Source organism: Littorina saxatilis, linkage group LG2 (assembly GCF_037325665.1).
Source record: "Littorina saxatilis isolate snail1 linkage group LG2, US_GU_Lsax_2.0, whole genome shotgun sequence".
Classification (NCBI taxonomy): Eukaryota; Metazoa; Mollusca; class Gastropoda; order Littorinimorpha; family Littorinidae; genus Littorina; species Littorina saxatilis.
Genome location: NC_090246.1, coordinates 99,778,385 through 99,805,438, shown reverse-complemented (window position 1 = coordinate 99,805,438; position 27,054 = coordinate 99,778,385). Strand labels below are relative to the sequence as shown.

At 42.2% G+C, this 27,054-nt stretch overlaps 2 protein-coding genes across 2 annotated transcripts; one reads left to right on the top strand and one right to left on the bottom strand.

Annotated features, from left to right (window-relative positions):
* Nucleotides 1–4,186: 4,186 nt before the first annotated feature.
* On the top strand, nt 4,187–20,702 carry LOC138960314 (cilia- and flagella-associated protein 52-like). Its single transcript, XM_070332162.1, has 13 exons — nt 4,187–4,367; nt 12,829–13,028; nt 13,948–14,084; nt 14,339–14,467; nt 15,022–15,124; nt 15,526–15,803; nt 16,186–16,258; nt 16,688–16,800; nt 17,038–17,186; nt 17,463–17,629; nt 17,965–18,134; nt 18,495–18,732; nt 19,866–20,702. The coding sequence occupies exons 1-13, from the start codon at nt 4,307–4,309 to the stop codon at nt 20,016–20,018; spliced, it is 1,971 nt and encodes a 656-aa protein (XP_070188263.1). The 5' UTR covers nt 4,187–4,306; the 3' UTR covers nt 20,019–20,702.
* Nucleotides 20,703–22,119: 1,417 nt separating this feature from the next.
* LOC138960316 (autophagy protein 12-like) lies at nt 22,120–27,040 on the bottom strand. The gene is made up of 5 exons (XM_070332164.1): nt 26,923–27,040; nt 26,275–26,548; nt 25,379–25,515; nt 24,386–24,448; nt 22,120–23,285 (listed from the first exon to the last, which is right to left on the bottom strand). The coding sequence occupies exons 2-5, from the start codon at nt 26,516–26,518 to the stop codon at nt 23,226–23,228; spliced, it is 504 nt and encodes a 167-aa protein (XP_070188265.1). The 5' UTR covers nt 26,519–26,548; nt 26,923–27,040; the 3' UTR covers nt 22,120–23,225.
* Nucleotides 27,041–27,054: the final 14 nt, after the last annotated feature.

Here is a 27,054-nt window from a genome sequence, read left to right as displayed (position 1 = left end):
GACAGTGACTTGTGTGTGTGATTACAAGTTTAGTATCCCTTAACAGCTATAGTCAACTCAGTTTATTCAGCAAGCATGGGTGTGCACTGACACGTGTGTGTGATTACAAGTTTAGTATCCCTTAACAGCTATAGTCAACTCAGTTTATTCAGCAAGCATGGCCCGTGTGCACTGACACTTGTGTGTGTGATTACAAGTTTAGTATCCCTTAACAGTATAGTCAACTCAGTTTATTCACCAAGCATGGGTGTGCACTGACACTTGTGTGTGTGATTACAAGTTTAGTATCCCTTAACAGCTATAGTCAACTCAGTTTATTCACCAAGCATGGGTGTGCACTGACACTTGTGTGTGTGATTACAAGTTTAGTATCCCTTAACAGCTATAGTCAACTCAGTTTATTCACCAAGCATGGCCGGGTGTGCACTGACACTTGTGTGTGTGATTACAAGTTTAGTATCCCTTAACAGCTATAGTCAACTCAGTTTATTCAGCAAGCATGGCCGGGTGTGCACTGACACTTGTGTGTGTGATTACAAGTTTAGTATCCCTTAACAGCTATAGTCAACTCAGTTTATTCAGCAAGCATGGCCGGGTGTGCACTGACACTTGTGTGTGTGATTACAAGTTTTGTGATCAGTACCTTTCAGAGGTTTAGGCCCACATCCCCCGCGGGTTAGGGGGAAGAATTTACCCGATGCTCCCCAGCATGTCGTAAGAGGCGACTAACGGATTCTGTTTCTCTTTTTACCCTTGTTTTGTGTTTCTTGTATAGAATATAGTCAATGTTTGTAAAGATTTTAGTCAAGCAGTATGTAAGAAATGTTAAGTCCTTTGTACTGGAAACTTGCATTCTCCCAATAAGGTAATACATTGTACTACGTTGCAAGCCCCTGGAGCAAATTCTTGATTATAGTGCTTTTGTGAACAAGAAACAATTGTCGATTGACGAGTGGCTCTATCCACCTCAATGTGTGTGTGTGTGTGTGTGTCAACTTTGTGTGTGTGTGTGTGTGTGTGTGTGTGTGTGTGTGTGTCAGGGCCGGACTACCGGGGGGGTTATGGGGGTTGCGCAACCCCCCCCCCACCCTAGCCTAAACATGTACCTCACTTATTTAAAACATTTTTTATTATTGTTTATTTTATTTTATGGAATATCCCCCTGGACCACCACTGGCAACCCCCCCCCCCCCCCTTAGCCTAGTCCGGCCCTGTGTGTGTAGGTGTGTGTGTGTGTAAAACTGAAAAATAAATCCATCTCACACGGCATAAATAAATCCCTGCGCCTTGAATATGTGCGCGATATAAATTGCATAAAATAAAAAAATAAAAAAATACCTGCGCTTAGAACTGTACCCACGGAATACGCGCGATATAAGCCTCATATTGATTGATTGATTGAAAACAGAACAGCTTGAAGCGTAACTGTTTAAAATGAAATATTAGCAACGCCAAGACTGAAGAACTTAGCAACAACAAAATGTCATCAACTCATGAATTTTTCATTGTCATTGAAACTAAAGGGGGGAGTTTACGTCCTCTCAGAAACTATTTCTATTTGGGACAAGAGTTGGTGATACGTCATTGTCATTCCGGGAAAAGGCCATTTTTGAAGGCGCCGTGCGGCTCTGAGCGAGTTTTAGCGTCAACTAAGGTGACTCGAGTCGAACCGGAGGTCGCAAAAACTCGGTCCGGTACGACTGGAGTGACGTCACCGGTTAACCAACTTTCAACCTTGCTTCCTGCGTAGGGTCTCTCCAGTTCCAAGATGGCTGCCAAGGCGAGGTGAGAAACTTCTGCAAATATTTTTTGACAAAGTTACGGATTGTGAGAAGACATTTGTTGTAAATCACTTAGCCTTTCAAAAATTAAGGATACTGGGTTGGATACTGTCTTGGTTTTAATGCATTTTATTTTAGCAGTGATGTTTATTTTGGGAAGAATTAAATGAGGTCAACAGGAGTTTGGGTGCGATTTCGGCTCGAATGTACTTTAGCGCCCTGAACTTTTACCCGGCTGTTTTGCGCTCGATTTTTCACGCTCACTTCTTCATTGACGTTCGAATCGATAGTTCGATGTTTTGGCATTACATTCACATCAACAATAAAACAGTACTGGCAGGTTTCATGGTATTAGGCCATTTTGATAGTCTCAGATTTGCTTAGTCTTTTAAATCCATATCTGTGAGAATCTGCTGTATTTGTTGTATTAACATGCAAACTAGTTGTTGTTTAAATACTTTTTTGAAAATAAAAGTTGAAATTTTTGATAATGTGTTTATTTATGTGCGTGTGAATGGTGGCGATCGTCAAAATACGGACGGATGAATTTACTTTTGCCACAGCATCACTAAACAAAGAACTAAATTCCAACACACACATGCACACGTATCAATGCTGTGGTGGTTGAGAGTGCCAGAACACATTGAAATGATTGTTTTTCAACAACAATCGATATCCATAACACACATTCTAACTTATACTAGCTCCGCAAAAAAAATGTATGGGGATTCGGATCTGTCCGTCCGCATAGCGATATCAAGAGCATCGAAACTAATTGTGATTTCACAGGACAAAAACACAAGTTTACCTAATTTTGTATACTGTAAATACAAGTTTGTGCACCCTTGAAGTGAGTTATAATGTTGCCGAGGTCAATTTGCCCTTGATCGACGCACGGTGACCCGAGTTTCAAAGTTGCGATCCAGTCCGTCTAAACAATGTAACGATCGCCACATTTTTCTTTTCATTCAAAAACTAACCGTTTGGGGAGGAAGTGACCTCACGTTGTTTTACGTTGACGCTCGTGCTCGACAGAAAAAGACCGCAACAGTTTTTCAGTTAAAAAAAATCGCAAAGTAATTACATTTTCTGAGGTTTTCTAGTGTCCGTCTAGTAACAATCGCCACTCTAGCGATCGCCACTGAGTGTTGAAGTCACATTTAACTCCATTTTCGACTGTTTTAAGAAACTATTTTGACGCTCAATCGTCACGTTTCAGCAGGGACCTATAATATAGGTCTATGCGTTTCAGTGTCGAAACACGTACTGTGCATTTGCAATCAGCCGGTGTGTCCAAACTGAAATGAGAGTGATGCCTCGATTTGTGGCGATCGCTCACGTGGTTGACGGACAGAAATACCTTCTTAGGGGGTAGGGGAACAGTTACTCCTCCATACAATAATGGTGTTTACAAATGATTGCAAACTTGTCTCTTTATAAACTGTTCAGACATGTCTTCTCTTCAATAATTTTCAGTTTTGCTCGGTTTGTTAATCAGGAGCACCCTGCAGTAAATGTTTCATCTGTGACAATGCTCGAAATGTTGACGTAATTCCAATGCCCATATCCTTCTCTTGTTACCTCATCTAGCCAAAACCATTGAAGATAGAAAGACATTTATTGAACAAACTAGATGCACAACACCAGTCTTAACACGTTTTGGTCTTACATGTATATGAAAATATTGATGGCCAAGGAATGGTTTGAAAAAAAAGACGGTTTTTTCCTTCAAAACGGTCTAGGTCTGCCGGAAGTCGTATTTTTTCAAACCATTCATTTGAGAATCAATATTTTGATATACATACAAGAACAAAACTTGTTAAAAATGATGTGGGGCATATTTTTTGTTCAATAAATGTTTTTCTATCTTCAACGGTTTTGGCTATATGAGCTATATGCATGCATAGGATGACCGTATTGCTTTTTTTGCGTTTTCAGGGTATGCCGCTTTGCGCCTGGTTTTTAGATATAAATAAGGACCAGGACTATAAAAAAAATTACTGTTTTTAGTTGTAACAAACTCACTTTGTTGGAAAAACATGTCCTTTGAATTGTGTGCCAACATTTATTTTGTAGAATTTGAGTGTGTAAATAGTAAATTGCTGAACACAATACTGTGAAACCTGCCTACTGCTTGTTCATCATCGTCGTCCATCAACTCTCCACAACAGTAAATCCGTAACGCGCTTGTCGCCATCTTGTTGCAAGGGACGCGACTGGACACAACCCAACAGCGTTTCCGCGAAGAAAAAACCCAGACATGCGCAGTGACCCTACCGTACCTCAACCCTGTTCCTCGCGAAAACTCGCTCTCTGTGACTGTGGTGTGGGTTGGTTCAAGGCAGACCACTCGGAGTAAGAGTTATTTCCCCGACAACCGTCAGATGGCGCGGCGCGGGTGGTCGCCATGTTGGTTGCCAGTAACAACTTCAACAAATTGTGTAGGCTGTCTGCTGGCCCGAACTCGGTTGTGACAACTAAGTGTATTTCGGCAGGGGCTCTGCGACTCTTCTTCATATTTCACGATGGATGATGATCACAATGGACTGGACACTCTAGACATAGAGCGTATTATTGGCTTCAATGGTAAGTGTTCGATTTTATTTTCATTAAAACTCTGGCGTAGACAAATTATGCCGGCATGAACCACTGGCACTGATGTTTCCATGTTCTGTGTCTGTTGCTAAACACAAAACTTCTGTTCAGATGATGATATACCACATGGATAATTCAGTTCCAGCAAAGGATTTAGTTCCATTGTAGTGTGTATGATAATGGTAATCGGAGAAATGCCATCAAAATGGAAGGATAGATACAGTTTTACGGACAAAACGGTTTCTGGACCTGAGAAACAATCGAACACAGACTGCATCCATTTGTATGTTACCATGTAGGCTTGAGAATGCACGCATAGGTTCAAATGTGACCAGCAGCGTATACTCTTCAAAGAAATATACAATTGTATTCTTGCTGATTGTTGCTTTTGTTTCTATATTTTGTACAAATATGACACTTATAAATGTTATGGCACATTTTAGTGGTTTGTTTTCCTGTCATAGAGGCATGACATATCCTGTTGGTTATGAAAAGCAAAAAAAAGAATATATACGATAGAGATAAACAATCTTTTCTGTCACTGTGCATAAATCTAACCATTATATATGGTGTTTCATGGTGTTTCATGGTGTTTCACAGAGCATAATACAGTGATGATGAAAACATACTTGTTCCCATTACTACTTTATATCAAAGCCAAATCAATCAAAGGTTGAACAAAAAAGACATGTAAAGGAACAACCATAAGGAACTTGGGATAAGCAGCAGGTGGTATCTCATGCACAAAATATTTCCACGTAGGCGACTGTAACGTTAGTGCATGTCTGTAACAAACCTCTCACACTTGACAATGTCAACAAAGACGGTATTGGAGTTTCTCTTGACTCTGGTTTATTCCACGACACAGCGTCGCCATGCTCCTCGCATGCGCTCCCTATGCATGACGGTCACACAACGTCTTATTAGCCAAAACCAAGCCAATATCGTATCATCTCCCTTTCCTCAAACAAACGAATTTGAATAAACAAAATGAAAGAACATTGAACACTGAATTGAATAAGAAATGACTAAAACAGTAGGCATCCACCTCTTACTTAAGTATGAACAGTTACGAAATAAACATTTACAGTCGAACCCACTTAAAACGAACACGCTAGTTACGAATTTTGACTTATAACGAATTAGTTTTAAGTTCCCAACTGAATACCTCTTTCTTCATGCTTAAAAAAAATGCTTAAAACGAATTCTTTATAACGAATTTACGCTTATAACGAGCACTTTTTGGATTCCCAAGCATGCATAATGTCTGTAATTTACTCACGCTTATGACGAAATCGACATTCTGACTGCCACATCGTCACAAGTGGGCCTCAATATCCACAAGGACAAGACCAAGATCTTGAAGATCAACACCACCAGTAAAGAGCCCACCACCCTAAGTGGAAGTCCCCTTGAAGAAGTGCAGTCCTTCACATACCTTGGCAGCATTATCGACCAGCAGGGAGGCACAGATGCGGACGTCAAGGCAAGGATCGGCAAAGCAAGGGCCGCCTTCATCCAGCTCAAGAACATCTGGAACTCCAGACAACTGTCTCTAACCACGAAAATCCGACTGTTCAACTCTAACGTAAAGTCGGTGTTACTATACGGAGCAGAGACCTGGAGAACGACCAAGACTACCATCAGAAAAGTCCAGACCTTCATCAACAGCTGCCTCAGGAGGGTCCTCAAGATCCGCTGGCCCGAAACCATCAGCAATGCCGACCTTTGGGAAAGGACCTGCCAACTTTCGGCAGAAGAACTAATCAGGAAAAGGAGATGGGGATGGATTGGACACACCCTCCGCAAACCACCAACCAACATCACCAGACAAGCGCTGAGGTGGAACCCCCAGGGCAAGCGAAAGAGAGGCCGTCCAAGAAACACCTGGCGACGCGACCTGGAGGCCGACACCAGAAAGATGGGCTACACCTGGAGTCAGATAGAAAAGATGGCCCAGGACAGAGGACTCTGGAGAGCTGTTGTTGGCGGCCCATACCCTGACAGGAGTGACGGGCATTGATTGATTGATTGATTGATGACGAAATCTTTAAACTCGTCCCGAGATCGACATATCATGGGAATTTGAGAAGTTTGAATACACGTGTGTCAAAGTCTTCCCTTGCGTCGACTGCTTGAACCATTGCTCAACCGATCACTGAATAAAGTTAAACTGATTACACTGTACTCACAAAACAATTTCAAATTTAGAATCAAAGTGATTGATAGCTCAGACACTGAACATGAATGACTGACTGACGTTTATTTCCTTCGCGAATACCAAAAACGAAACATCGAACGGAAGCCATTTCCAAAAAATATAGATGCCAGAGTGGTTTCCCTTGGACAAGGGAAACCACACTCTCAACGTTTGCGTTCGCCGGTTCGCGATAGTTTATCAGTCAGTCAGTGCTTTCGATTTGGATTTGAACATCATGTTGCAACAAAACAAAACAAAAACTAAATTGGCCAAGGTTTGCTACCCGTCGCCAAGGTAAGTGATTCCGGACAAATGATAGGAACACCGCGAATGTGGACAGTGTCAGTGTGTGCGCGTGTGTGTGACCAAAAACGTAACAACTGGATGAAACATCTGTGTGCTCACTCTCACTCAAACTCAACAATCATCACTCAACATGAGACACACATGAACATGTACCTGAATATGTCACTTTATTGTCTAAACGTGAAGCAGCATGAAAGTTGCGAAAGAAACAAATTGAAACACCATAAAATGTACAAGACTTAAAAAAAAAAAAAAAAAAAAAAAATCGATCAATTTTCTTAATACGAATTTTGGTTAAGACGAACTTTTTTTCCGATCCCCAGTGATTCGTCTTAAGCGAGTTCGACTGTACTTCATTTGATTACATTCAGACTTTCGGTGCCGATTGTCCTTCAGTTGTCTCTTCACAGAGGCACAACCCCCTCCATCTCTTCAATTGTTCAAGTTTCAGAATGTAACAGACAAAGTTCACCTCCCTGTGCTTAACTTAAATACTTCCTGTTTTAATTGTTCAACTAACACAATTCTCACACTCAATCCTTTTTCCACTTCATACATCCTTCAATAAGTAAAATTCAAACATAAAAACTTAAACTCGATGATGGTTTGTCTGTTTTAAGTGGTGTACTCTTGCAGGTAGCTTGGTTTCTTGATCACCCTACCTCTGGATGTGCATGTTTGGGTGGCTGCACAGTCAGTCTGTGGTGTTTGTGTCTTTGTACATGTGGCTGCTTTGTTCTGTATATTAAGTTTGATACATGTGGACTTCTTCGGAGACTGAACATGAGTTTCTGTATTCCGAGTGTCTACTCTTGTGTTTATATCATGGGTTGGCACCTGAGTGTCTGTACTTTCTTCAGGAATGTTGAACTCATGTGTTTTTTCTGTTTGGTTTTCCTGCTCTCTGTACTGTCTATGTCTGTTGCACAGAGATTGTGATTGTCTGTCCATTTGGTCTGTGTCCATTGTGCTGTATTCAGCATCAGTGTGTACACATCTTGGTTGTACATGTACTGTGAACTTGTGTGATGCCTGTCTCAGATCTTTTCTGTTTCTCCTGTATTCTTTGCCATCAGCCGTCCTGATTTTGTATGATCTGACATCAACTTGACTGTCTACTGTTGCTTTTATCCACCGATTTGTTCTTGGAGCTTTGAACCTAACTTCCTGGCCTGGCTTTAGATCACTCAGCTCTGTGGAGCTTCTGTTGTAGTACTGTTGTTGTGTGAACTTTTTCTGTTCTAGTTTTTGTTTCACCCCTGTGCATGTTTTTGGCTTCAGCAGTGTTTTAGCTGTCGGCAACAGCGTTCTCGTTCTGCGGCCAAATAGTCTCTGTGATGGAGATGTTTGCACTTTCTCTGATGGTATGTTTCTAAGTTCCAGCAGTGCTAAGTATGCATCTGACTGATCTTCAGCACACTTTTTCATGAGATCTTTGACTGTTTTGACAGTGTTTTCAGCTTTACCATTTGACTGTGGGTAACCTGGAGAACTCGTGACATGTTCAAATCCCCACTGATTAGCAAATGTCCTGAACTCTGAACCCTGGAAAGGCGGTCCATTGTCAGAAACAAGCCGCTCTGGTATGCCATGCCTGGCAAAGTGTGCTTTCAGCTTGTAAATCACCTCCTTGCCCGTCTTCTTGTCAAGACGATCAACTTCAAAGAAGTCAGAGTAGTAGTCTACTACCACAAGATAGTCATTCCCCCTGCATTCCATGAGATCAGTAGCCACATATTGCCATGGGCGTTCTGGAATGGGATGACTGATGCTTGGTTCCTTGGGCTGCGCCTTTTGGAACGTTTGACACGGTTCACACTGTGAGAGAAACCGTTCCATGTCCTTCGCCATGTTGACCCAATACACCACCTCTCGAGCTCTCCTCAAACAACCTTGTAGGCCTGTATGACTCTTATGAAGCAACTGCATGATTCTCTGCTTCATGCCCTCAGGAACAACAATCCTTTCAGCTTTGAATACGAGGCCGTTCTGAACTGACAACTCCTCTCGGAAGGGAAAATACACCTGTAGCCTCAATGGAACACTCCTTTTGTCCTCTGGCCATCCCCCTTGTATCACTCTCTTGAGATGACACAGATTTTCATCTTCTGTTGTCATCTTCTGAAGTTCCTGCAATGTTGACTCACACACTGAAATGTATGAAGCCATCTGAATGTCTTCCACCTCTTTTTCAAGGTCTGTCTGAAAAATTGCCTCCTTTTCCACCTTGCCTTTGCCCCCACTGGACTTGTGAACCGCCCTACTGAGAGCATCAGCTAACCACATCTCTGTGCCCTTCTTGTAGACTACCGTGTAGTCAAACCTTTGAGTTCTCATCAGCATGCGTTGTAGCCGCTTCGGCGCGCTCAGCAGACTTTTCTGGTGTATCGGAATCAATGGTTTGTGGTCTGACTCGACCTCCACCTGTCGTCCAAAACAATAGCGTTCGAAACGCTCCAAACCAAACACTATCGCCAACATCTCCTTTTCAATCTGCGCATAGTGTCGTTCTGTTTCAGTCAACGCTCGTGACGCAAAATGTACCGGTTGACCATCGGTCATCAGGCAAGCACCAAGACCAAACTCTGAAGCATCACACTGAAGAGTCGTCTTCCCCTCAGAACTGAAATATCTGAGAACTGGTGGTTCAGACAGCATTGCTTTGATCTCGTCAAGTGCTTTGGTGTGGTCCTCATTCCATCTGAACAGGACGTTCTTTTTGACTAGTTCTCGCAATGGCGCGGCTTTCTCAGACAACTGCGGCGCAAACTTTTGCAGATAGCCAACCATACCCAACAGACGCTGAACATCAGCCTTGTCCTCGGGTTGTCGAAATGAGTTGATTGCATCAACTTTCTTCGGATCAACTTTCAACCCCTCTTTCGAGATCACGTGACCCAGGTACGATATCTCTGTCTTCTTCAATTCAACCTTCTGCTTGTTCAGCTTGACGTTCTTCTCACGACAACGCTGCAACAGACTTTGGACGTTTCGATCATGATCAACTGAGGCCTCTTCATCTGTATCACCCTTGCCCCAGACAATGATGTCATCATGTACGGCAAAAACTCCGGGCAAACCCTGAACTGCCTCGTCCATTCGACGTTGGAATTCTTCTGGCGCCACTGAAATTCCGAAAGGCATGCGCAGCCAACGAAATTTTCCTTCAGGTGTCTCAAACGTAGTGAGCAAACTGCTCTCTTCATCCAGGTGAACATGCCAAAACCCATTCCGTGCGTCAAAATGACTGAAATAACGCGCACCCTGAAGCTCACCAAGTACGTCGTCTATCGTTTTCATGGGGTAGTCATTGCGTTTGAGCGCTTTGTTCAATGGTTTTGGGTCAAGGCAGAGACGTACTGACCCATTGGGTTTCATGGTAACAACAACGCTACTAACCCAGTCTGTTGGACTGTGTACTGGTGTTATGACGCCTAGTGCTTGCAGCCTGTCAAGCTCTTTTTTGACTTTGTCGCGAATTGCGAGTGGCCATTTTCTGCATGGTAGTTTGACAGGTGGAACTGTGCTGTCTGTCTGTATGTGTAACACACCCTGAAGATCACCTAGCTCCCCTTCAAAAACGTCATCAAACTGCCCCAAAACTGACTGATCAACCACTGCAATGTTTTCTGTGACTACTTTAATCAGCTCCATTGCCTGCACTGCTCTGAATCCCAAAATTGGTTTGGATTCCCCTTGCACTACTTGGAATCTGACCTTGTACACTTGTTTGTTTTTGGGATTTGTTACCTTCATGATCTTTTCCCCCAGTGGCCTTACCTCCCGCTCATCATACATGCGCAGCTTTTTGTTTGACCTGTCAAGCGACTTGAGTGTTTTGTCCCCTGTGACCTTAGTGTATGTGCTTGTTGACATGCAGTTTGTGCTTGCACCACTGTCGAGCTGGAATGAAACTTCAACCTTGTTGATCATCATTTTGGCATGCACTGCATTCTCACTTCCACCCACATGCAACACATCAAGGTCAACATTATCATCATCATCATCACACAACACATCATCACAATCATGACATTGACAAGTGTTCATTTGTTTCTTTTCTGTCTTCAAACAGACAGTCGCAAAATGGTTCGGACCCCCACACCGTCGACAGGTCTTCTTGTACGCCGGGCATTGTTCTTTCACCTGCGCATGCTTGCGCCCACAAAACTTACAGTCCACCTGTGTTGCACCTGCCTTTGGTGCCTTTCTGGTCGTCACACCTTTTCTTCCTGCTGAAAAATCACACACTTTATGAACTTCCTCCCCAGTGGATGACATGTCCTTGGCTCGTGTTGATGTGATATCATACAAACGCACAATGTCAATGGCCTTCTGCAGGTCAAGATCCTTCTCCTCCAGAAGTTTCCTTCTGATTTCATCACTGCAGATGCCTGCCACCAGTCTGTCCCTGATGAGACGGTCCTCCATCTGCCCAAAACGACAATTCTTTGCCAAAGTACGAAGCACAGTCACATACGTGTTGACACTCTCATCTTCCTTTTGAGCTCTCTGGTTAAATTTGTAAGTCTCATAGGTCTCATTCGTCTGCACTACACAGAACTGCTCAAACTTCTCCAACACTTTCTCAATGTTATGCCTGTGCGTGGGATCGTCAAACTTCCATGTCTCTACCAACTCTGCCGCATCCTCACCTGCGACAGTGAGAAACACTGCCGTTTGAAACTCGGACTTTTCTTCACTCAACCGTGACGCAATCGAATAGTTCACCCACTGCCTTTTCCACTTCTTCCACTGAGACTCCAAATTGTCTTTCGCCGTGTGGAAATCTAAACTCCCCGGCGGTTTCAGTCCCGCTCCCGAAAACCGTTTATCACGAGTAAGCTCCCTTTGAGCTTGCTCGGCGTTTTCTGCCATGTTTTGCAAGTTTGAATACAGTTTTAAACACTAATGAAGAAGCTGACACCATGTAACGTTAGTGCATGTCTGTAACAAACCTCTCACACTTGACAATGTCAACAAAGACGGTATTGGAGTTTCTCTTGACTCTGGTTTATTCCACGACACAGCGTCGCCATGCTCCTCGCATGCGCTCCCTATGCATGACGGTCACACAACGTCTTATTAGCCAAAACCAAGCCAATATCGTATCAGCGACATCACAGTTTGAACAAAGATCTTGCAGGTGTTTTGGAACTCTCACAGGAAATGATGATGTACTTCCACAATACAGTACTTCCATAATACTGCTTCATGAGATTGCACACCAGCAAGAAAGCATGGACTTGGGAGAAAAATGATACCATCTGATTATGATGACATTGTACTCTTGTCAGTGTACATTGCTATCACTGACAAGACCGTTAGGGATTTTCCAGAAAAATACTGTCACAATCCTGTCTCTCCAACCCCACACTTTCACACACACACGCACACACACACACACACACACACACACACACACACACCAGGGGTGGAGCAGTTAAGCCAGAGGGGGGGAGGGGTTACAACCTGGGGTCCAGGCCAGGGGTAGATCCCTTGGGGAGTACATGGGTAGGGCCCCTTTGGGGGGTATGGGGGGATCTGCTCCCCAGAAGCTGAAGAGTTTTAGCTATTTTATGAACAATGTATGGCTTATCCTTGATTTTAACCATGATCAACTGGTGTCAGCAGCCACTCATTATTTCTTTTAAAGTTAGTATTAATTATTTTTTATTTTTTTTGACAGCCGGGGGGGGGGGGGGGGGTGTTTCCGGAACCCCTGTAACACCCCCCTCCCCCCCTAATCCGCCCCTGCACACACACACTGTATGTAGCTCTAAAATTGTGCCACCTAATCTTTCCAACCTCACACTTACACACTTTCACACATACACACACACAGAAGCAAACACATACCCACACACACTGACACACGAAACACACACTGTGTGTAACTCTAGCATTTTGCAGCCTAAATCATCAAAGTGTTACTGTGTCATGCAGGAGCGGTGCCCAGTGGCTTGCAGGTGCATCCTGACAGCAAGAACCTGGTCTACCCGCTGGGATGTAACATCATCATCCAAGACATCAGCACCTGTAAACAGTCCATCCTGTCCAAGCACACCAACAATGTTACCTGTATAGCCATTGACCCCCTGGGCAGGTACATTGCCACTGGACAGGTCAACTACATGGGATTCAAGGTTTGTGTTTTGGGGAGAGAGAGAAAGGTAGTGAGAGTGTGTATATATAATGTGAGTGCGTGTAGGAGAGAGTATGTGTGGGTCTGTTTGTGGCATATAGTACAGTGCTTCCTGCAGCGCAAGAAGGCACCTCTGTTGTCCCTGTGTCTATTATCTTGACCAAAATATATCTGTCCTGAAAGGCCATTGCAATGTCAATCAATCAATCATCAATCAATCAATCAATATGAGGCTTATATTGCGCGTATTCCGTGGGTACAGTTCTAAGCGCAGGGATTTTTATTTTTTATTTCTTTTTATTTTATGCAATTTATATCGCGCACATATTCAAGGCGCAGGGATTTATTTATGCCGTGTGAAATGGAATTTTTTTTTACACAATACATCACGCATTCACATCGGCCAGCAGATCGCAGCCATTTCGGCGCATATCCTACTTTTCACGGCCTATTATTCCAAGTCACACGGGTATTTTGGTGGACATTTTTATCTATGCCTATACAATTTTGCCAGGAAAGACCCTTTTGTCAATCGTGGGATCTTTAACGTGCACACCTCAATGTAGTGTACACGAAGGGACCTCGGTTTTTCGTCTCATCCGAAAGACTAGCACTTGAACCCACCACCTAGGTTAGGAAAGGGGGGAGAAAATTGCTAACGCCCTGACCCAGGGTCGAACTCGCAACCTCTCGCTTGCTCAATGTAGGGACGTTTTGGGTGTCCTTTCATTGCAGGTACTACCATGTACATATTCTTTTGATACTCACTGGTATTGGCAGTTTTGAGTGTTTTTCCAACATAAATTATTTGCAGGTTGATAAGGCTTGTAAACTTTAACATCAGAGCATGATACATCTGCAATCATATCTTGTCCACCATGAGACACTTATTTTCTTATTTTCATTCTCTTTCTTGACAGGCGCCTATGATCTTGTGGGATTATGAGTCCAAGCAGCCAATCATGGAGAAGGAGCTTCACAAAGTAAAGGTGCAAGCTCTGGCTTTTTCCGCTGACAGCTCCTATCTCATCTCTCTGGGTGGCCGTGACTGTGGCGCGTAAGTGTTTTTGCAAAAACTGAGTTTGTAGCACAGCATTTTTCAGCATTGTGTTAATATGGTTTTATATACAACCTGCATTTGGAGAACTCATTTTTTAACAACCAAAGATTATGGGTGTGATATGTTGATTTTTTTGTGTGCCTTATTTGTATTAACATTTCACGAATACTCCTTGAATTCAGCTTACTTGAATGACACATCAACATAATTTTCTGTTTTGATGTATTAAAATATTGTTGGTTGTATTGCAGGGTGGTAGTGTGGCATCTGGGCAAAGGCGAGGCCCTGTGTGGATCACAAGCTCAGGTGGAGAGCGCCGGCATCACAAACTGCCTGGCTGCTTCTCTCGCAGACCGAAATGTTTTCATCACAGGTGGAAAGTAAGTGTGAAGAGAATGGGAGACACACAAAGAGAGAAAGGGAAGGTGGGGGGGTGGTATATGTCTTTGTATTAGCATTTGTGTGGGACTGTATAAATTAAATTTATGACATAATTACACCAGATCTCAGGGGTCAATGTAAGTGAAAGGGATCATGACATAAGGGGATTTGTCCTATCTCAGCTGATGAGAATTAAATTCTGATTAGTAATACAGTGGAACCCCCCTTGAACGACCTTCATAAATATGAGAAAATTGGGTCCTAAAAAGGAGGGAGTCTTAAAATGGAGGTTAATTTACAGGGGTTATGAACAAAACATCTGAAAAGGAGGGAGTCTTAAATTGGGGGGTCTTAAAAGGGGGTTTCTACTGCACTACGCATTTGTTTTTGTTTTTGAAGTCTACAGCTGACTTCTGAGTCTTTGCAACTGTTATTTAAACTAGAAGCAACAGAAAGGAGGCAAAACTGGGTTTCTCAACATGTCCATGTCAGCTCCCTCTTGGTCGTGAGGTGAGGTCCCTCTTATTTTCACTCATCTTGTTTTCTATTTCAGCAACACTCTGCGAGTCTGGCAGTTGGACGCACCCAACAGGAAAATCTGGCCCACAGATGTCAAGCTGGGAGGTGGTCTGAAGCGATCGGTGATCTGCATTGAGGTATGGCAAAACCAATCTGCTCATTTCCGATTCAGGGGTGATCTCTCCATTTCACCGTCACATCACTACACGTGTATATATATATAGCTTTTGTATATTCATTGATTCGTACAACCTTTAAAGCCAAAACCTTGAAAACAATCGAGTGGCTGTGCTGTGTTTGTAAACCAAGATTTAAAACTGTTGTGTCTGTGCCTGATCTTTTTAATGACTACAGGCTAGCACTTTCCTACGAAAAACAAGGTTCTGGTGGATTTTAACTTAATTACCAGCGCTTAAAACTACAGAAACTGTGAGGAAATCTCGTACGGGCAGCCTTATCGCAGTCATGCTTTCATCTTCAAATGATGTTCATTCTCTTAGATTTGATTTTGATTTTCTTCTGTTTATGTGTCTCACAGATGGTTGACCACAAGTCTGACCACCCCTACATGTTCTGTGGTACCTCCACGGGAGACATTTTGGGCGTCAACATAAGGTCCTACCAGATGCAGTTTGTGGTCCCAGGGAAAGACAAGTTCAGCTTAGGTGTAACAGCCATTTCCATCGTCAACTACCATGACAGCATGTATGACTTCCTGATCGGTACAGGTGATGGCCTTGTGGGCAAATATCAGTTGAAGGTGGCGATGGATAAGCGCCACCATGTCATTGCTACCTGGAAACATAATGGTACCAAGTAAGTGTGTGTGTGTGTGTGTGTGTGTGTGTACATTTGCATGAAAGACCACCACAGTGATGCTGCTACCTTGAAAAAACACAGTAGCTTCAAATGTTTATTTATGTGTGTGCTCATATAGACAAGCACTGTTGTGCTTGTTCTCAGTTCATAGTGTATATAGCATTTTTTTCTGGGCCTGTGTAGATATGAGTACATGTATTCAGACGAGTTTGTCTGTGTATTTTCGCGACTCTTGGATATCGCAATCTGACCAAAAAAAAGGCTTTTCTTTATCTATCTGTTGTAGTGGTTGTAGTCAGTGGTGGTGGTGGTGTTCTTTTTAAGGGTACAAATACACGTACATGGTGAAATATTTTCAACTTCATCTCTTTTTCACCAGACCCTGGCAAGACCCAAAACTGAAGAGGAGGAGTGCAGTCACCTCAATCGCCAAGCGAGGCACCGGACACATGGTAAACACATTCCCAATTATGTAATACGTTTCCATTTGGCAAAATAATAAGGTACAACGAGGAACTGTATATGCACCATACGACCCAGTAGACAATTTGGTGTTTGTGATTTATCTACCACAATCATCTGGTAAAGAAGCAAAAAGAAAGATGAATTATTTAGCATCCACGCTAGTCAAGATTCACCAGTAACATTGGCTCAGTACTCGTTAGTAAAACTTTACACCATCATTGCAAACAGCAAATACTAGCCTATCAAAGTGCCTAATGACCTCAGTGCCTAATGACCTCAGTGCCTAATGACCTCAGTGCCTAATGACCTCAGTGCCTAATGACCTCAGTGCCTAATTACCTCAGAAATTTTAGTTCATGTAAAAACAAAAAGTGAACGAAGTGTTTGTTACGTCACTGCATTTCTCCACTTTTCAGTTCTTCATTGGTACAGAACACTGCCAAATCTACAGATTCAACTACTCAGAGATGATAGCCACTCTCCTGAAGACCTGCCACTCCAGTCCTGTAAATGATGTCATCTTTGCATTGTAAGTACAATATGGTGACCTGAATTCTTAGCAAAGAACTTACTCGGTCTGTATGAAAGAAGCAAGCACAAAAGCCATATGAACTAATCCAAACAGAATGATAAGCCATGAACAAACGTCAATCAATGTGATACGTATAGACAAATCATGTGAGTTTTCATCTGAACTCCCTTGACACACAACTTTGGTACAGTGGAAAGAATGTACTGACAAAAAACATTCCTGTGTGTTGTACAGTGGTTACAGCGAGCTGCTTGCGACATGTGCCTTTGAGGAGATCCGAATATGGCACACCCTAACAGGCCAGGAACTGTGTCGCTACACTGTGTCCAACATGACCTGCAATGCTATATGCATCACCAGAGATGGACGATCCATCTTCAGTGGTAAATACAGCTTCTGTTCATTTGTTTCTTTAAAAAATAGTGTCTTGGTGTACTCTTGATACATGTACATGTATGTGCGACTGAATGTGTGTGCTGTTTTGTCTGTTTTTGAGGAAGGGACGAGTTGTTGAAAATCAAGCATATTAATCTTCATGGAGGAAGTGCCATTTTTCCCAACTGCACCATGTACCAGCTTCACAACTTTCTGCATCAGATGTCTGCATAACCATTATTATCCCCCATAGCAGTATGTTACTTTATATTTGTTTTTTTCAGCATGGGACGATGGCAAGATCCGTGTGATCGGCTTCAAGAGAGAGAAGGATGGCACGTCCAAGCTGTTTGAGAAGTACACAGTGCGAGACACGCACAACAAGGGAGTCACCGCCATCGCCATCACCACCTGTGGCACCAGGCTGATCACCGGTGGAGGTGAAGGACAGGTGAGCTCGCTAGTCAACAATCATAATTTGAATAAGGTATACTTTTAGCAGTCTTGTAGGTGAAACAATTTGGGTGTTTTGTCAAAAATCAGGCATTCGTTCACTCAAAAAAATTTTAAGTACCAATATAGTTGAATAGGTTTGTATCTTGTGAACTATTATTAAACACTCCCTTTACTGGATGTGTGTTATTTCAGAGAGAACTAAGAACATATTTCTGCGACTCATGATATATTAAAAATTAAGCATAAGTATTTGCATAAATACCGATGTAAGCTGTACGTCAGCTGAGTACAAGCTTCCAGCTAACCGACACCACATTTTTTGGGTCGTAGGTGCGTGTGTGGCAGATCTATGAGGACCACATCGTGAGCAGGAGTCGTGGTGACCTAGTGGCCAACATGAAGGAGCACAAGGGCAAGGTCACTTCTATCCAGATCCACCCCAATGATCGATCTGCTGTTTCTGCCAGCACTGATGGATCCACCATCATTTGGGACCTGGAGTAAGTTTGAAGAAAAACAAAAGAGAATGCATGCCACCATGCTCAGTAACTATGAGGATTAGGAGTTTCTCTTTGTTAGCCAACACCTCTAATTTTTCTTCTTATTTGTATTTCATTGCCAAGCCAACCAGGCTCGGTCAGGTTCGATCATTCCAACAAGTCTGTTAGTTGGGATGTTTTCAGTCTGATCTTAACTGTAATGTGACCGACAGTCTCCTCTTCATTTCATGTGTTAACTTCACAGTTCAGAGGATATTTGCCTTGCCACGAGTCCTATCGTCTTTGCAAACTGTGCTTATCAGTGTCAGATTTTCACGAAATGAAGTAGCGAACTCACCTCAACCCTTCACCCGGTTTCAGGACAAACACTCGCAGTCAGATTGTGCTGGCCAACACACTGTTCAAGTGCGTGTGCTTTGGCGCCAAGGGCGTGCACATCTTGACCAGCGGAACTGACCACAAGATTGGCTACTGGGAGGTGCAGGATGGCTCTGCCCTGCGAGAGCTTGAAGGCTCAAAGACCGGTGCCATCAATACCATGGACATCTCATCGGACGGCAACTACTACATCACTGGAGGAGAGGACCGCCTTCTGAAGGTACAGCGCTAGTCTCATTTTTACTGAGTCTAATAGCTTGTCGGAAATCTTTCTTTCTTTATTTGGTGTTTAACGTCGTTTTCAACCGTTCAAGGTTATATCGCGACAGGGAAAGGGGGAGATGGGATAGAGCCACTTTTGTCGGAAATGTAGCTGTGTCGTATTAGAAATGTGATACCACATAATATATCAGAGATGTTGCACACGAATGAACAATTTTGAATGAACAATTATCAGTCACTCAGGCAGTAGGCGAGTCCTGGGGGATTCAGCGAATGCAATTGTCTTTTATGTAGAGTGCCTATGATAATAAATACACATAAGATTCACAGAGACCTCATCTTATTAATCATCCAAAATTATAAATTGTCCTTGCTCTTGTGGCCCTTCATGCCCGGAGCTCTCATGGTGACCTTGGTCTCAGTGTTCCTGTTCGATCCTTCCCTGAATAGTAGTTCTGCTGTCAGTCTTCAACATGTGACATTCTGGGGGGTCGACGGAGGGACGTGGTGGCGGTCTGCTCTCTGGAGGGGACGCTCACTCAGTCTGGCTCCGTGACTTAACAGTCAATGTCGTTAGTAGGGGGCATAGTAGGTGATGGGCTGCGTTCATTAGCTCGGGACAGGCCCACTACTGAACACCGTCGAAGTGACTCAGCAGAAGTGCAGTGTTATCTCCCGAGGGTAGCCCACCGCAGCGACCCGACATCCCTCCCTAGAGCGTCTGTAAAGTCGACAAGTCTGGCAGCGGAACGAAATTCAGATGTGGATGGAGCAGTGAGTGCAGGGACGGGGCGGTGTGAGAGCACAACGGGACAAGGGAACAGGTGTAAAGACAAAACAAAACAAAAAGATTCACAGATCAATCATTATGTGCTACTATTTATCAATTCATCTGTTTTGGGCTTACAGTGGAACCCCCTTTTTCAAACCTTCAAAAATCTGAGAAAATTAGGTCTTAAACTGGAGGGAGTCTTAAAATGGGGGTTGTTTAACAGAGGTTATGAACAAAACAACTGAGAAAACAGGGTCTTAAACTGGAGGGAGTCTTAAAATGGGGGTTCCACTGTATAATATTCTCCCTGTTTTAACCCTTTCCATCAGTCCTCTGAATGACTTCTGTTTTGTCTTCAGCTGTGGAAATACAATGAGGGACAGGTGACCCATGTGGGCATTGGCCACAGCGCCCAGATCACCAAGGCCCGTATCTGCCCCAACCGCAAACTCATTGTCAGCTGCAGTGCCGATGGAGCTGTACACATCTGGAAATTCCCCAACGTTCTGTGATCGCTTGACAGCGATAACTCAATTGATAATGTTTAGACACTCTTTGCCGGCAGATTTACACTCTGTATGACTAGATCCAGAAACAAACATTTTGGCCAAGACCTTTTTCATTCTGAAGAGCTTCCACGTGGAATGGTATTCCTTTATTGCCAGATGAAAACTCTAAACTAAAATATGTTTTCTGTTTTATGAAAGAATGGAAATTGAGTTACAGGCACACTACAGCAGAAAATGACAAAAGACAACAATGAAACGTTTTAGAAACAGTCCTAGACTTTGTAGAGTTTGGAGAACACTGATGGAGTCTCTTGTGAAAACGTAGCCACACTGCAAGCAGTAATAAAGGTAGATTTCATTATTTGTTATCTTCTAATAGAGTCTGTTCTGCAGCTTCAAAGTATAAACAAGTAAGATCACAAATGAAAAAGCAACCATCAATTTTCTTTGTGTTTTCATTCAATTTTGTTCAATATTTTGAGTTGGTTTCACAGAGGAAAGAAGTGACTGAATAGCAGGAATGTTTCTATCTGTACAAATTATGCATTTCTTTACACAATGGACAGAGCTGCAGAATAACTGTAAGGACTATCAACTTGTACAGCGATACATATTATTTCTGTGTTATGTTAGTGTGGATGTTTGCTGTTGTCTAATAAAATGTCATTTATGCTTTGAACATGTGAATGGTGTCATTGCAGACTTTATATCATTCTTTTTGTTTTGTTTATTTAAAAGTGATGTGTCAGTGATATCTCTATTGAGTTACTCAGTATTACAGTATGTGTTGCAACCTCTTACATGCTCTTCAAAATATCATTGTCTTTTCACTAATTTAGTTGGTTATCGTTAAACTCATATTATATGTGTTTTCACTCTTGCCTTTGGGCGGGGATGTAGCTCAGTCGCTAGCGCGCTGGATTTGTGTCCAGTTGGCCGCTGTCAGCGTGAGTTCGTCCCCACGTTCGGCGAGAGATTTATTTCTCAGAGTCAACTTTGTGTGCAGACTCTCCTCGGTGTCTGAACACCCCCGTGTGTACACGCAAGCACAAGACCAAGTGCGCACGAAAAAGATCCTGTAATCCATGTCAGAGTTCGGTGGGTTATAGAAACACAAAAATACCCAGCATGCTTCCTCCGAAAGCGGCGTATGGCTGCCTAAATGGTGGGGTAAAAACGGTCATACACGTGAAAGCCGTGGGAGTTTCAGCCCATGAACGAACAAACGAACAAACTGTTGCCTTTGAAAGGACATTTTGACTTTCCTCACTTATTTTTCACACATTTGTGATTTCATAAACTTACTGTACAGGTTGATTGTCTAAGTTGTTTTGTTACCTGTACTGGTTACTGAAAAAGTACACAACAAAACCTGTAAATAAAGGAAAAATATAAGTCACACAATGTTTCTTTGGTATGCCTGAGACATATATGCATAAGACTGTTGTGCATAACAGGCGCTTTGGACCTTTATTTGCACCTAACTTCTGTGAAAACGTGAGTTAGTATGTAAAGCTGCACATTCATCAAAATAAAATTTTAAAATTACAAATGTGTGTATTAATGCATCAGTTTGTAGGTGCGTGTGCACTTGGATGCTTTGAAGTAAAAAAAAAAAAGCAAAGTAAGTGTAGGCACTTGAATGCAATGTATAAGGAAAGCTCGTCTCACATGTACAACAAAACTAACAGCCACAAACATGATAAAAAGTAACAACTTTAATCATTTACCATGGAACAAAGCTAACAGCTATTTACACTTGAAACTTGTGTAGCATAATATTCAGATTGCATGGGTGACCCCACCCCCCCCCCCCCCAAATTATCAAAATATTATGTCTGTGCAGCACTGACACACCCACACACAATCAATGAAAGTATGAATTTGTTTGCAAACAGTTGTTTCATAACCTCTTCATGTTTCTCTGTTGAATGACGCCAAAAACTGAGACTGTCTTGCACACAAACACACACACAAACAAGCACACACATTGCACATAACCCTAAACACACAGTTACAAGATATGGTGGAATGAAGAGCATATCATAAGTGAATGCCGCTACACATACTGGTGCCCTGACCCGTGTGCCGAATAAGTTTGGTGACATTATCCAAGAGATGACCATTGCTTCAGCACTGACTTGCTTCTTTTTACACTATCCAAGTTCTTACACATCAGGCCTAAAAAAAAAATAGGTGTGGTTACGGTAACCTGACCTACCCTATTTTTAGGGGCCGATCCTATAACTTTTTATTACATTTGTCAACAAAAAACAAAAAAACCGATTGCAAAAAACGCAATGAAAGCGAAAGCGCCTGAGTCGCACACTTATTTCCCTGTCAAGTAGGTTTAATTTGTACACATTAGAAAAAAAAGTAAAAAAAACAAAAAAAGTGATTGCCTACCCACCTACCCTATTTTTTTTTGGCTATGTTACCGTAACCACACCTATTTTTTTTTTTGGCCTCACAATGTCAAGTTTGTGCTCATGCACTGTTATTCACCAACTATGCCCTTTTATCAAAACAGAAACTGGCTTCAGAGGCCAAGTGTTTTAACTACTTAGTAAATTGTCTGAATAAATATATTCCTACAGCAAATAACCACACAATAATGCCTTTCTTTACTCTTTTTTCAACAATTCTTTTGACTCCAGTACAGCCCTTACACTTTAATTCAAATGATGTCCAAATGTGTAATGTTGCTACTTTATACTTTAATGTCCTCTTATCCCAGGACGTCAGTATAACAGTTGCAAGCAACCAGCTTACAGAGTTTCACAACAGTACAGATATTCGGCCAAACAGAAAAATATGTCTGTTTCCGGTAACATCGCCCAAAAAAATAGGGTCGGTCGGTTTTTGTTTTTATTTTTTTTAATGTTTTAAAAAAAAAAAAATTTTGAACCTTTTTCTTACCTTTTGTTAACGTCTTTTTGGGGTTTTTTCCGGCGTCATTGGCGGCCATGTTTTTTTCGCGTGACGACGGAAACGGGAGGTAAGTCTCTTCGATTGTGAAGTCTCATCGACCGATTACCTCCCGTTTTTTTATTTTTTATTTTTTATTTTTTGGTGCGAAAAGCGAAAAAAACCTTTAGGGTCGGCGCTTAAAAGTAGGGTCGGTCGGGTTACCGGAAACAGACATATTTTTCTTTTTGGCCTTAACATGCATACAATTATCACAATATCTTCATCACACTTTCAGCATTCTCATCCCCAGGCTTGAGTGCGACAGTAGTATATTACCAGCTTACCGTCACTGCCGAAACACTGCAATCAAACAAATTGAACATTTTCACTCAGTGATAATCATTCTTGATAAATAATAACGCGTCTCAATAGTAAAAGTTTGGGAAAACACTGGTGATGCTGACAATAACAAAAGGTAAACCGCAACAAATCTTAAGTTTTGGAAAGTTTTATATTTGTTGTACACTTATGATGTAGCACTGATAAAATAAAACACGTTCCAGTCTTTCTTCTTTCACATATTAGTTCCTTTCTTTTTATTTATGTTGTACTTATATGTACATGACTGGGTGGCCGAGTGGTAACGCACTTGCGCTCGGAATCGAGAGGTTGCGTGTTCGACCCTGGGTCAGGCCGCTATTTTCTCCCCCCTTTCCTAACCTAGGTGGTGGGTTCAAGTGCTAGTCTTTCGGATGAGACGAAAAACCGAGGTCTCTTCGTGTACACTACATTGGGGTGTGCACGTTAAAGATCCCACGATTGACAAAAGGGTCTTTCCTGGCAAAATTGTATAAGCGTAGATAAAAATGTCCACCAAAATACCCGTGTGACCTGGAATAAAAGGCCGTGAAAGGTGGATGCAGCGCCTAAAGGCAGTCGATCTACTGGCCGATGTGAATGCGTGATATATTGTGTAAAAAATTCCATCTCACACGGCATTAATAGGTAATATGCGCCTTGAGTCGCCTTGTGTGGTGAGATACGTGCGCGATATAAATCCTCGTAAATAAAAAAAAAATAAAAAAATACATGTAATTGTACAGGGTGCAAATACAATTTCTTTGTGAAACTTCCCAATTACCAGCAGGTTGCATAACCATTCATGCATTGGTGTTGAGAAAAGTGTTAACAGTTTTTGTGTCACTTATGCGGGAGCCAAATGAAATTTCTCAATACAGGGCAAAAGTGCATACAAAAATGAATGATATAACTGTGGTTACATTTTACTGCAAATTATACCGAGCAACTTTCTTTGAGCAGTATTGCATTTGCTCCTGCTTGTCAGAAGATTACAAATGATTTTGATGATGAAATGGTAGACACTACAAAGTATTCTCATTCATGCAAAGGTTAGTGCGTGTAGTACAAAAAAGACTGTACTGGTAAAGTGGGATACTTACATCAAACAAAGTCCCTATTTCTGTGTCTGGTGATGGAGAAAAGGACTGGTTGACATAAACGAACTGAAACACACGAAAGATATAAAACATGAACATAGTTGCAACTTAGTGGAAATACTCCATTGCTCTTTCTTTTTCAGACAAGTGTCTGCCATTACTAAACTGGGACTGACATGGCTGACTCAATTTAATACTAAAATAAATAAGGATGTATTTTACTAGTTGTTTTCTTTTTTGTTTATTCTTGTCCATTAAGAAGCCACTCATTCTCATTCTCAATTTTTATTGCTCATCCAGCATAAAAACATGCTTCTTTTATTATAAACATGTTTTCATGGTACCGTTTATCCTAGTTTCTCACTGATACTAAGAAAACAGGTCTATGCATGTGGGCAGACTAGAACATCATAGCTATTCTGCTCTTGTTACCATTAAATGACCATCAGTGTTGTTCCCAGGCCTGGGTTTTCGGTCAGTAATGCATACTTTTTTAATCTGATGCATTGGTCTGACCCCTGGTAGGTCGATCATCCAATAGTTTTGACATGTAGGAGGTCTTCTGACCATCAATTTTTCCACAAAGCTCACACAACCAGGACATTTGGACATTTCAATCCAGGTCCAGCTGACCTTTTGACCTTTGAGGTTGGGAATAACACTGGACCATGACAAAAACTGATGACTTACAAGTTACAGTAACACACTTAAATGGCCTGAAGTGGTTTTTTTTTCATTTAGTCTTATTCAAACCACAGACTACTTTGAAGTATCATCAAAACATGTTTGTGCAATTTGTAGCAGAATGTTTACCATTGAAATCTAAAACAGATAGACTGTCCAAAAAATCAAGAATAAAAAAACAAGGAAGATCAGTTTATGGACTGTTTGATTATAGACCAAAAAAACCAATGCCAAGTACATCGACCTAACGGCCTTTGTGGTGGGTAGACATACACATAATAACAATGAGAAAATCAAAAGGACTTAGCTTACCACTGAGTCTTCTGTTTCTGTTTTTATGAATTTCCTGATGAATTCACTGATCCAGCCAATCTGTTTATGTCTGTCAACTGTCCATTTTTTCTTTTTCAGGATGGGGGCATTGCCAGCAGGTTTTAGAAGTACATCAACTGAAAGTAAATGGACACATGAACATCACATTGTGCATTCACATGACCCAACATTTTATATAAAATGCAGCTTCAACAGCATCCAGTACATCTAATTCTGTGTTTTCAAAGACTGAATCAGTCTTCTATAAAGTAAAGCATTTGTCCTAAACATAGCATGTCAAGACTGAATGTGTTAGTAAACCAGTAACCCATATCCACATTCTCATCTATCTGAATTCTTATGACACACTTGGCTATACAAATAAGCATCAATAATATTAGAAAATTGGGAGGTCTTACAAATTCCCACAAGTGTTTGTTTGTTTGTTTGTTTGCTTAACGCCCAGCCGACCACGAAGGGCCATATCAGGGCGGTGCTGCTTTGACAGTTAACGTGCGCCACACACAAGACAGAAGTCGCAGCACAGGCTTCATGTCTCACCCAGTCACATTATTCTGACACCGGACCAACCAGTCCTAGCACTAACCCCATAATGCCAGACGCCAGGTGGAGCAGCCACTAGATTGCCAATTTTAAAGTCTTAGGTATGACCCGGCCGGGGTTCGAACCCACGACCTCCCGATCACGGGGCGGACGCCTTTACCTCTAGGCCAACCGTGCCGGTTCCCACAAGCGTGACCTTGTGAAAAACAAAAGATTATTCAGCATCTTTCCTTGCTTTGTTTGTTTTATGTTGCTGTTTTGTTGTTGCTGTTGATGATGATGTTCAACTGGTATGGGCATACTGCTTTCAAAATGAAATCCATTGACCTTACTTTTTGTGCTACTGGTGGCTTTGGGTGATGCTGGCGTTACTGCTGGATGTGGTGTAGCTGCCGGTGGTGGTGTTGCTGCTGCCGGTGGTGTAGGTGGTGGTGTGGCTGATGATGGAGGTGCTACAGAGGGTGGTGTGGATGGAGGATCAGTGTCTGGGACACTTGCTGCTGTTTCTGCTGCTTCATTCTCCCTTTCTCCCCGTTCTTCAGTGGTGGACGGTAGTTCTGTTCCTTCTCCAGACATGCCTCACACTGGGTTGTACGGAATTTAAATCTATTGTAGACAAAGTAAATCTTTTTAACAATTGTGGAATCCTGAAACTCCTTAGAAAGCAAGAAATCCTGAACATGCCACACGCTGACGATCCCTCCGAAGTTAGAAGCGCACACACAGGGACAAAAACATTACAAATCTCTCTTGTAGCTCTGGTGCCATATATATATAAATATCCATTTTACAGCATGTGTGTGGGGCTCATATATATCTATATATATTTGTGATGTGATTACAAAACATTTCACAATACAAAAGACCGAAAGCACTTAATTTGAGAGTGGTCTATTCATTGCCATTGGTCATGCATAAAGGTTCTGTGATCAGTAATAAAAGTACATCTTCCCGGAACGATCTTCTTAGTTCGGACTTACATCAGATAAGATGAAACGATACGTTTGACGTCGTTCGCTTGTAAACAAAACAACTTGAAAACTGCGGAAGTCCTCGTGAGCAAAGTACTAGGACCGCACTTTGAGGCTGTACGTTTCATTGATTGGTTAAAT

Bases quoted from the DNA above. Each gene is read 5' to 3' on its own strand.
- LOC138960314 (XM_070332162.1), top strand. From the start codon at position 4,307: ATGGATGATGATCACAATGGACTGGACACTCTAGACATAGAGCGTATT. The intron at 15,804-16,185 runs GTAAGTGTGTGT...CTTTTTCACCAG, and splicing joins TGGAAACATAATGGTACCAA to ACCCTGGCAAGACCCAAAAC. The intron at 17,187-17,462 runs GTAAATACAGCT...TGTTTTTTTCAG, and splicing joins TGGACGATCCATCTTCAGTG to CATGGGACGATGGCAAGATC.
- LOC138960316 (XM_070332164.1), bottom strand. From the start codon at position 26,518: ATGTCTGGAGAAGGAACAGAACTACCGTCCACCACTGAAGAACGGGGA. The intron at 24,449-25,378 runs GTAAGCTAAGTC...CGTGTGTTTCAG, and splicing joins CAGAAACAGAAGACTCAGTG to TTCGTTTATGTCAACCAGTC. The intron at 23,286-24,385 runs GTAAGTATCCCA...GTTTGATTGCAG, and splicing joins AAATAGGGACTTTGTTTGAT to TGTTTCGGCAGTGACGGTAA.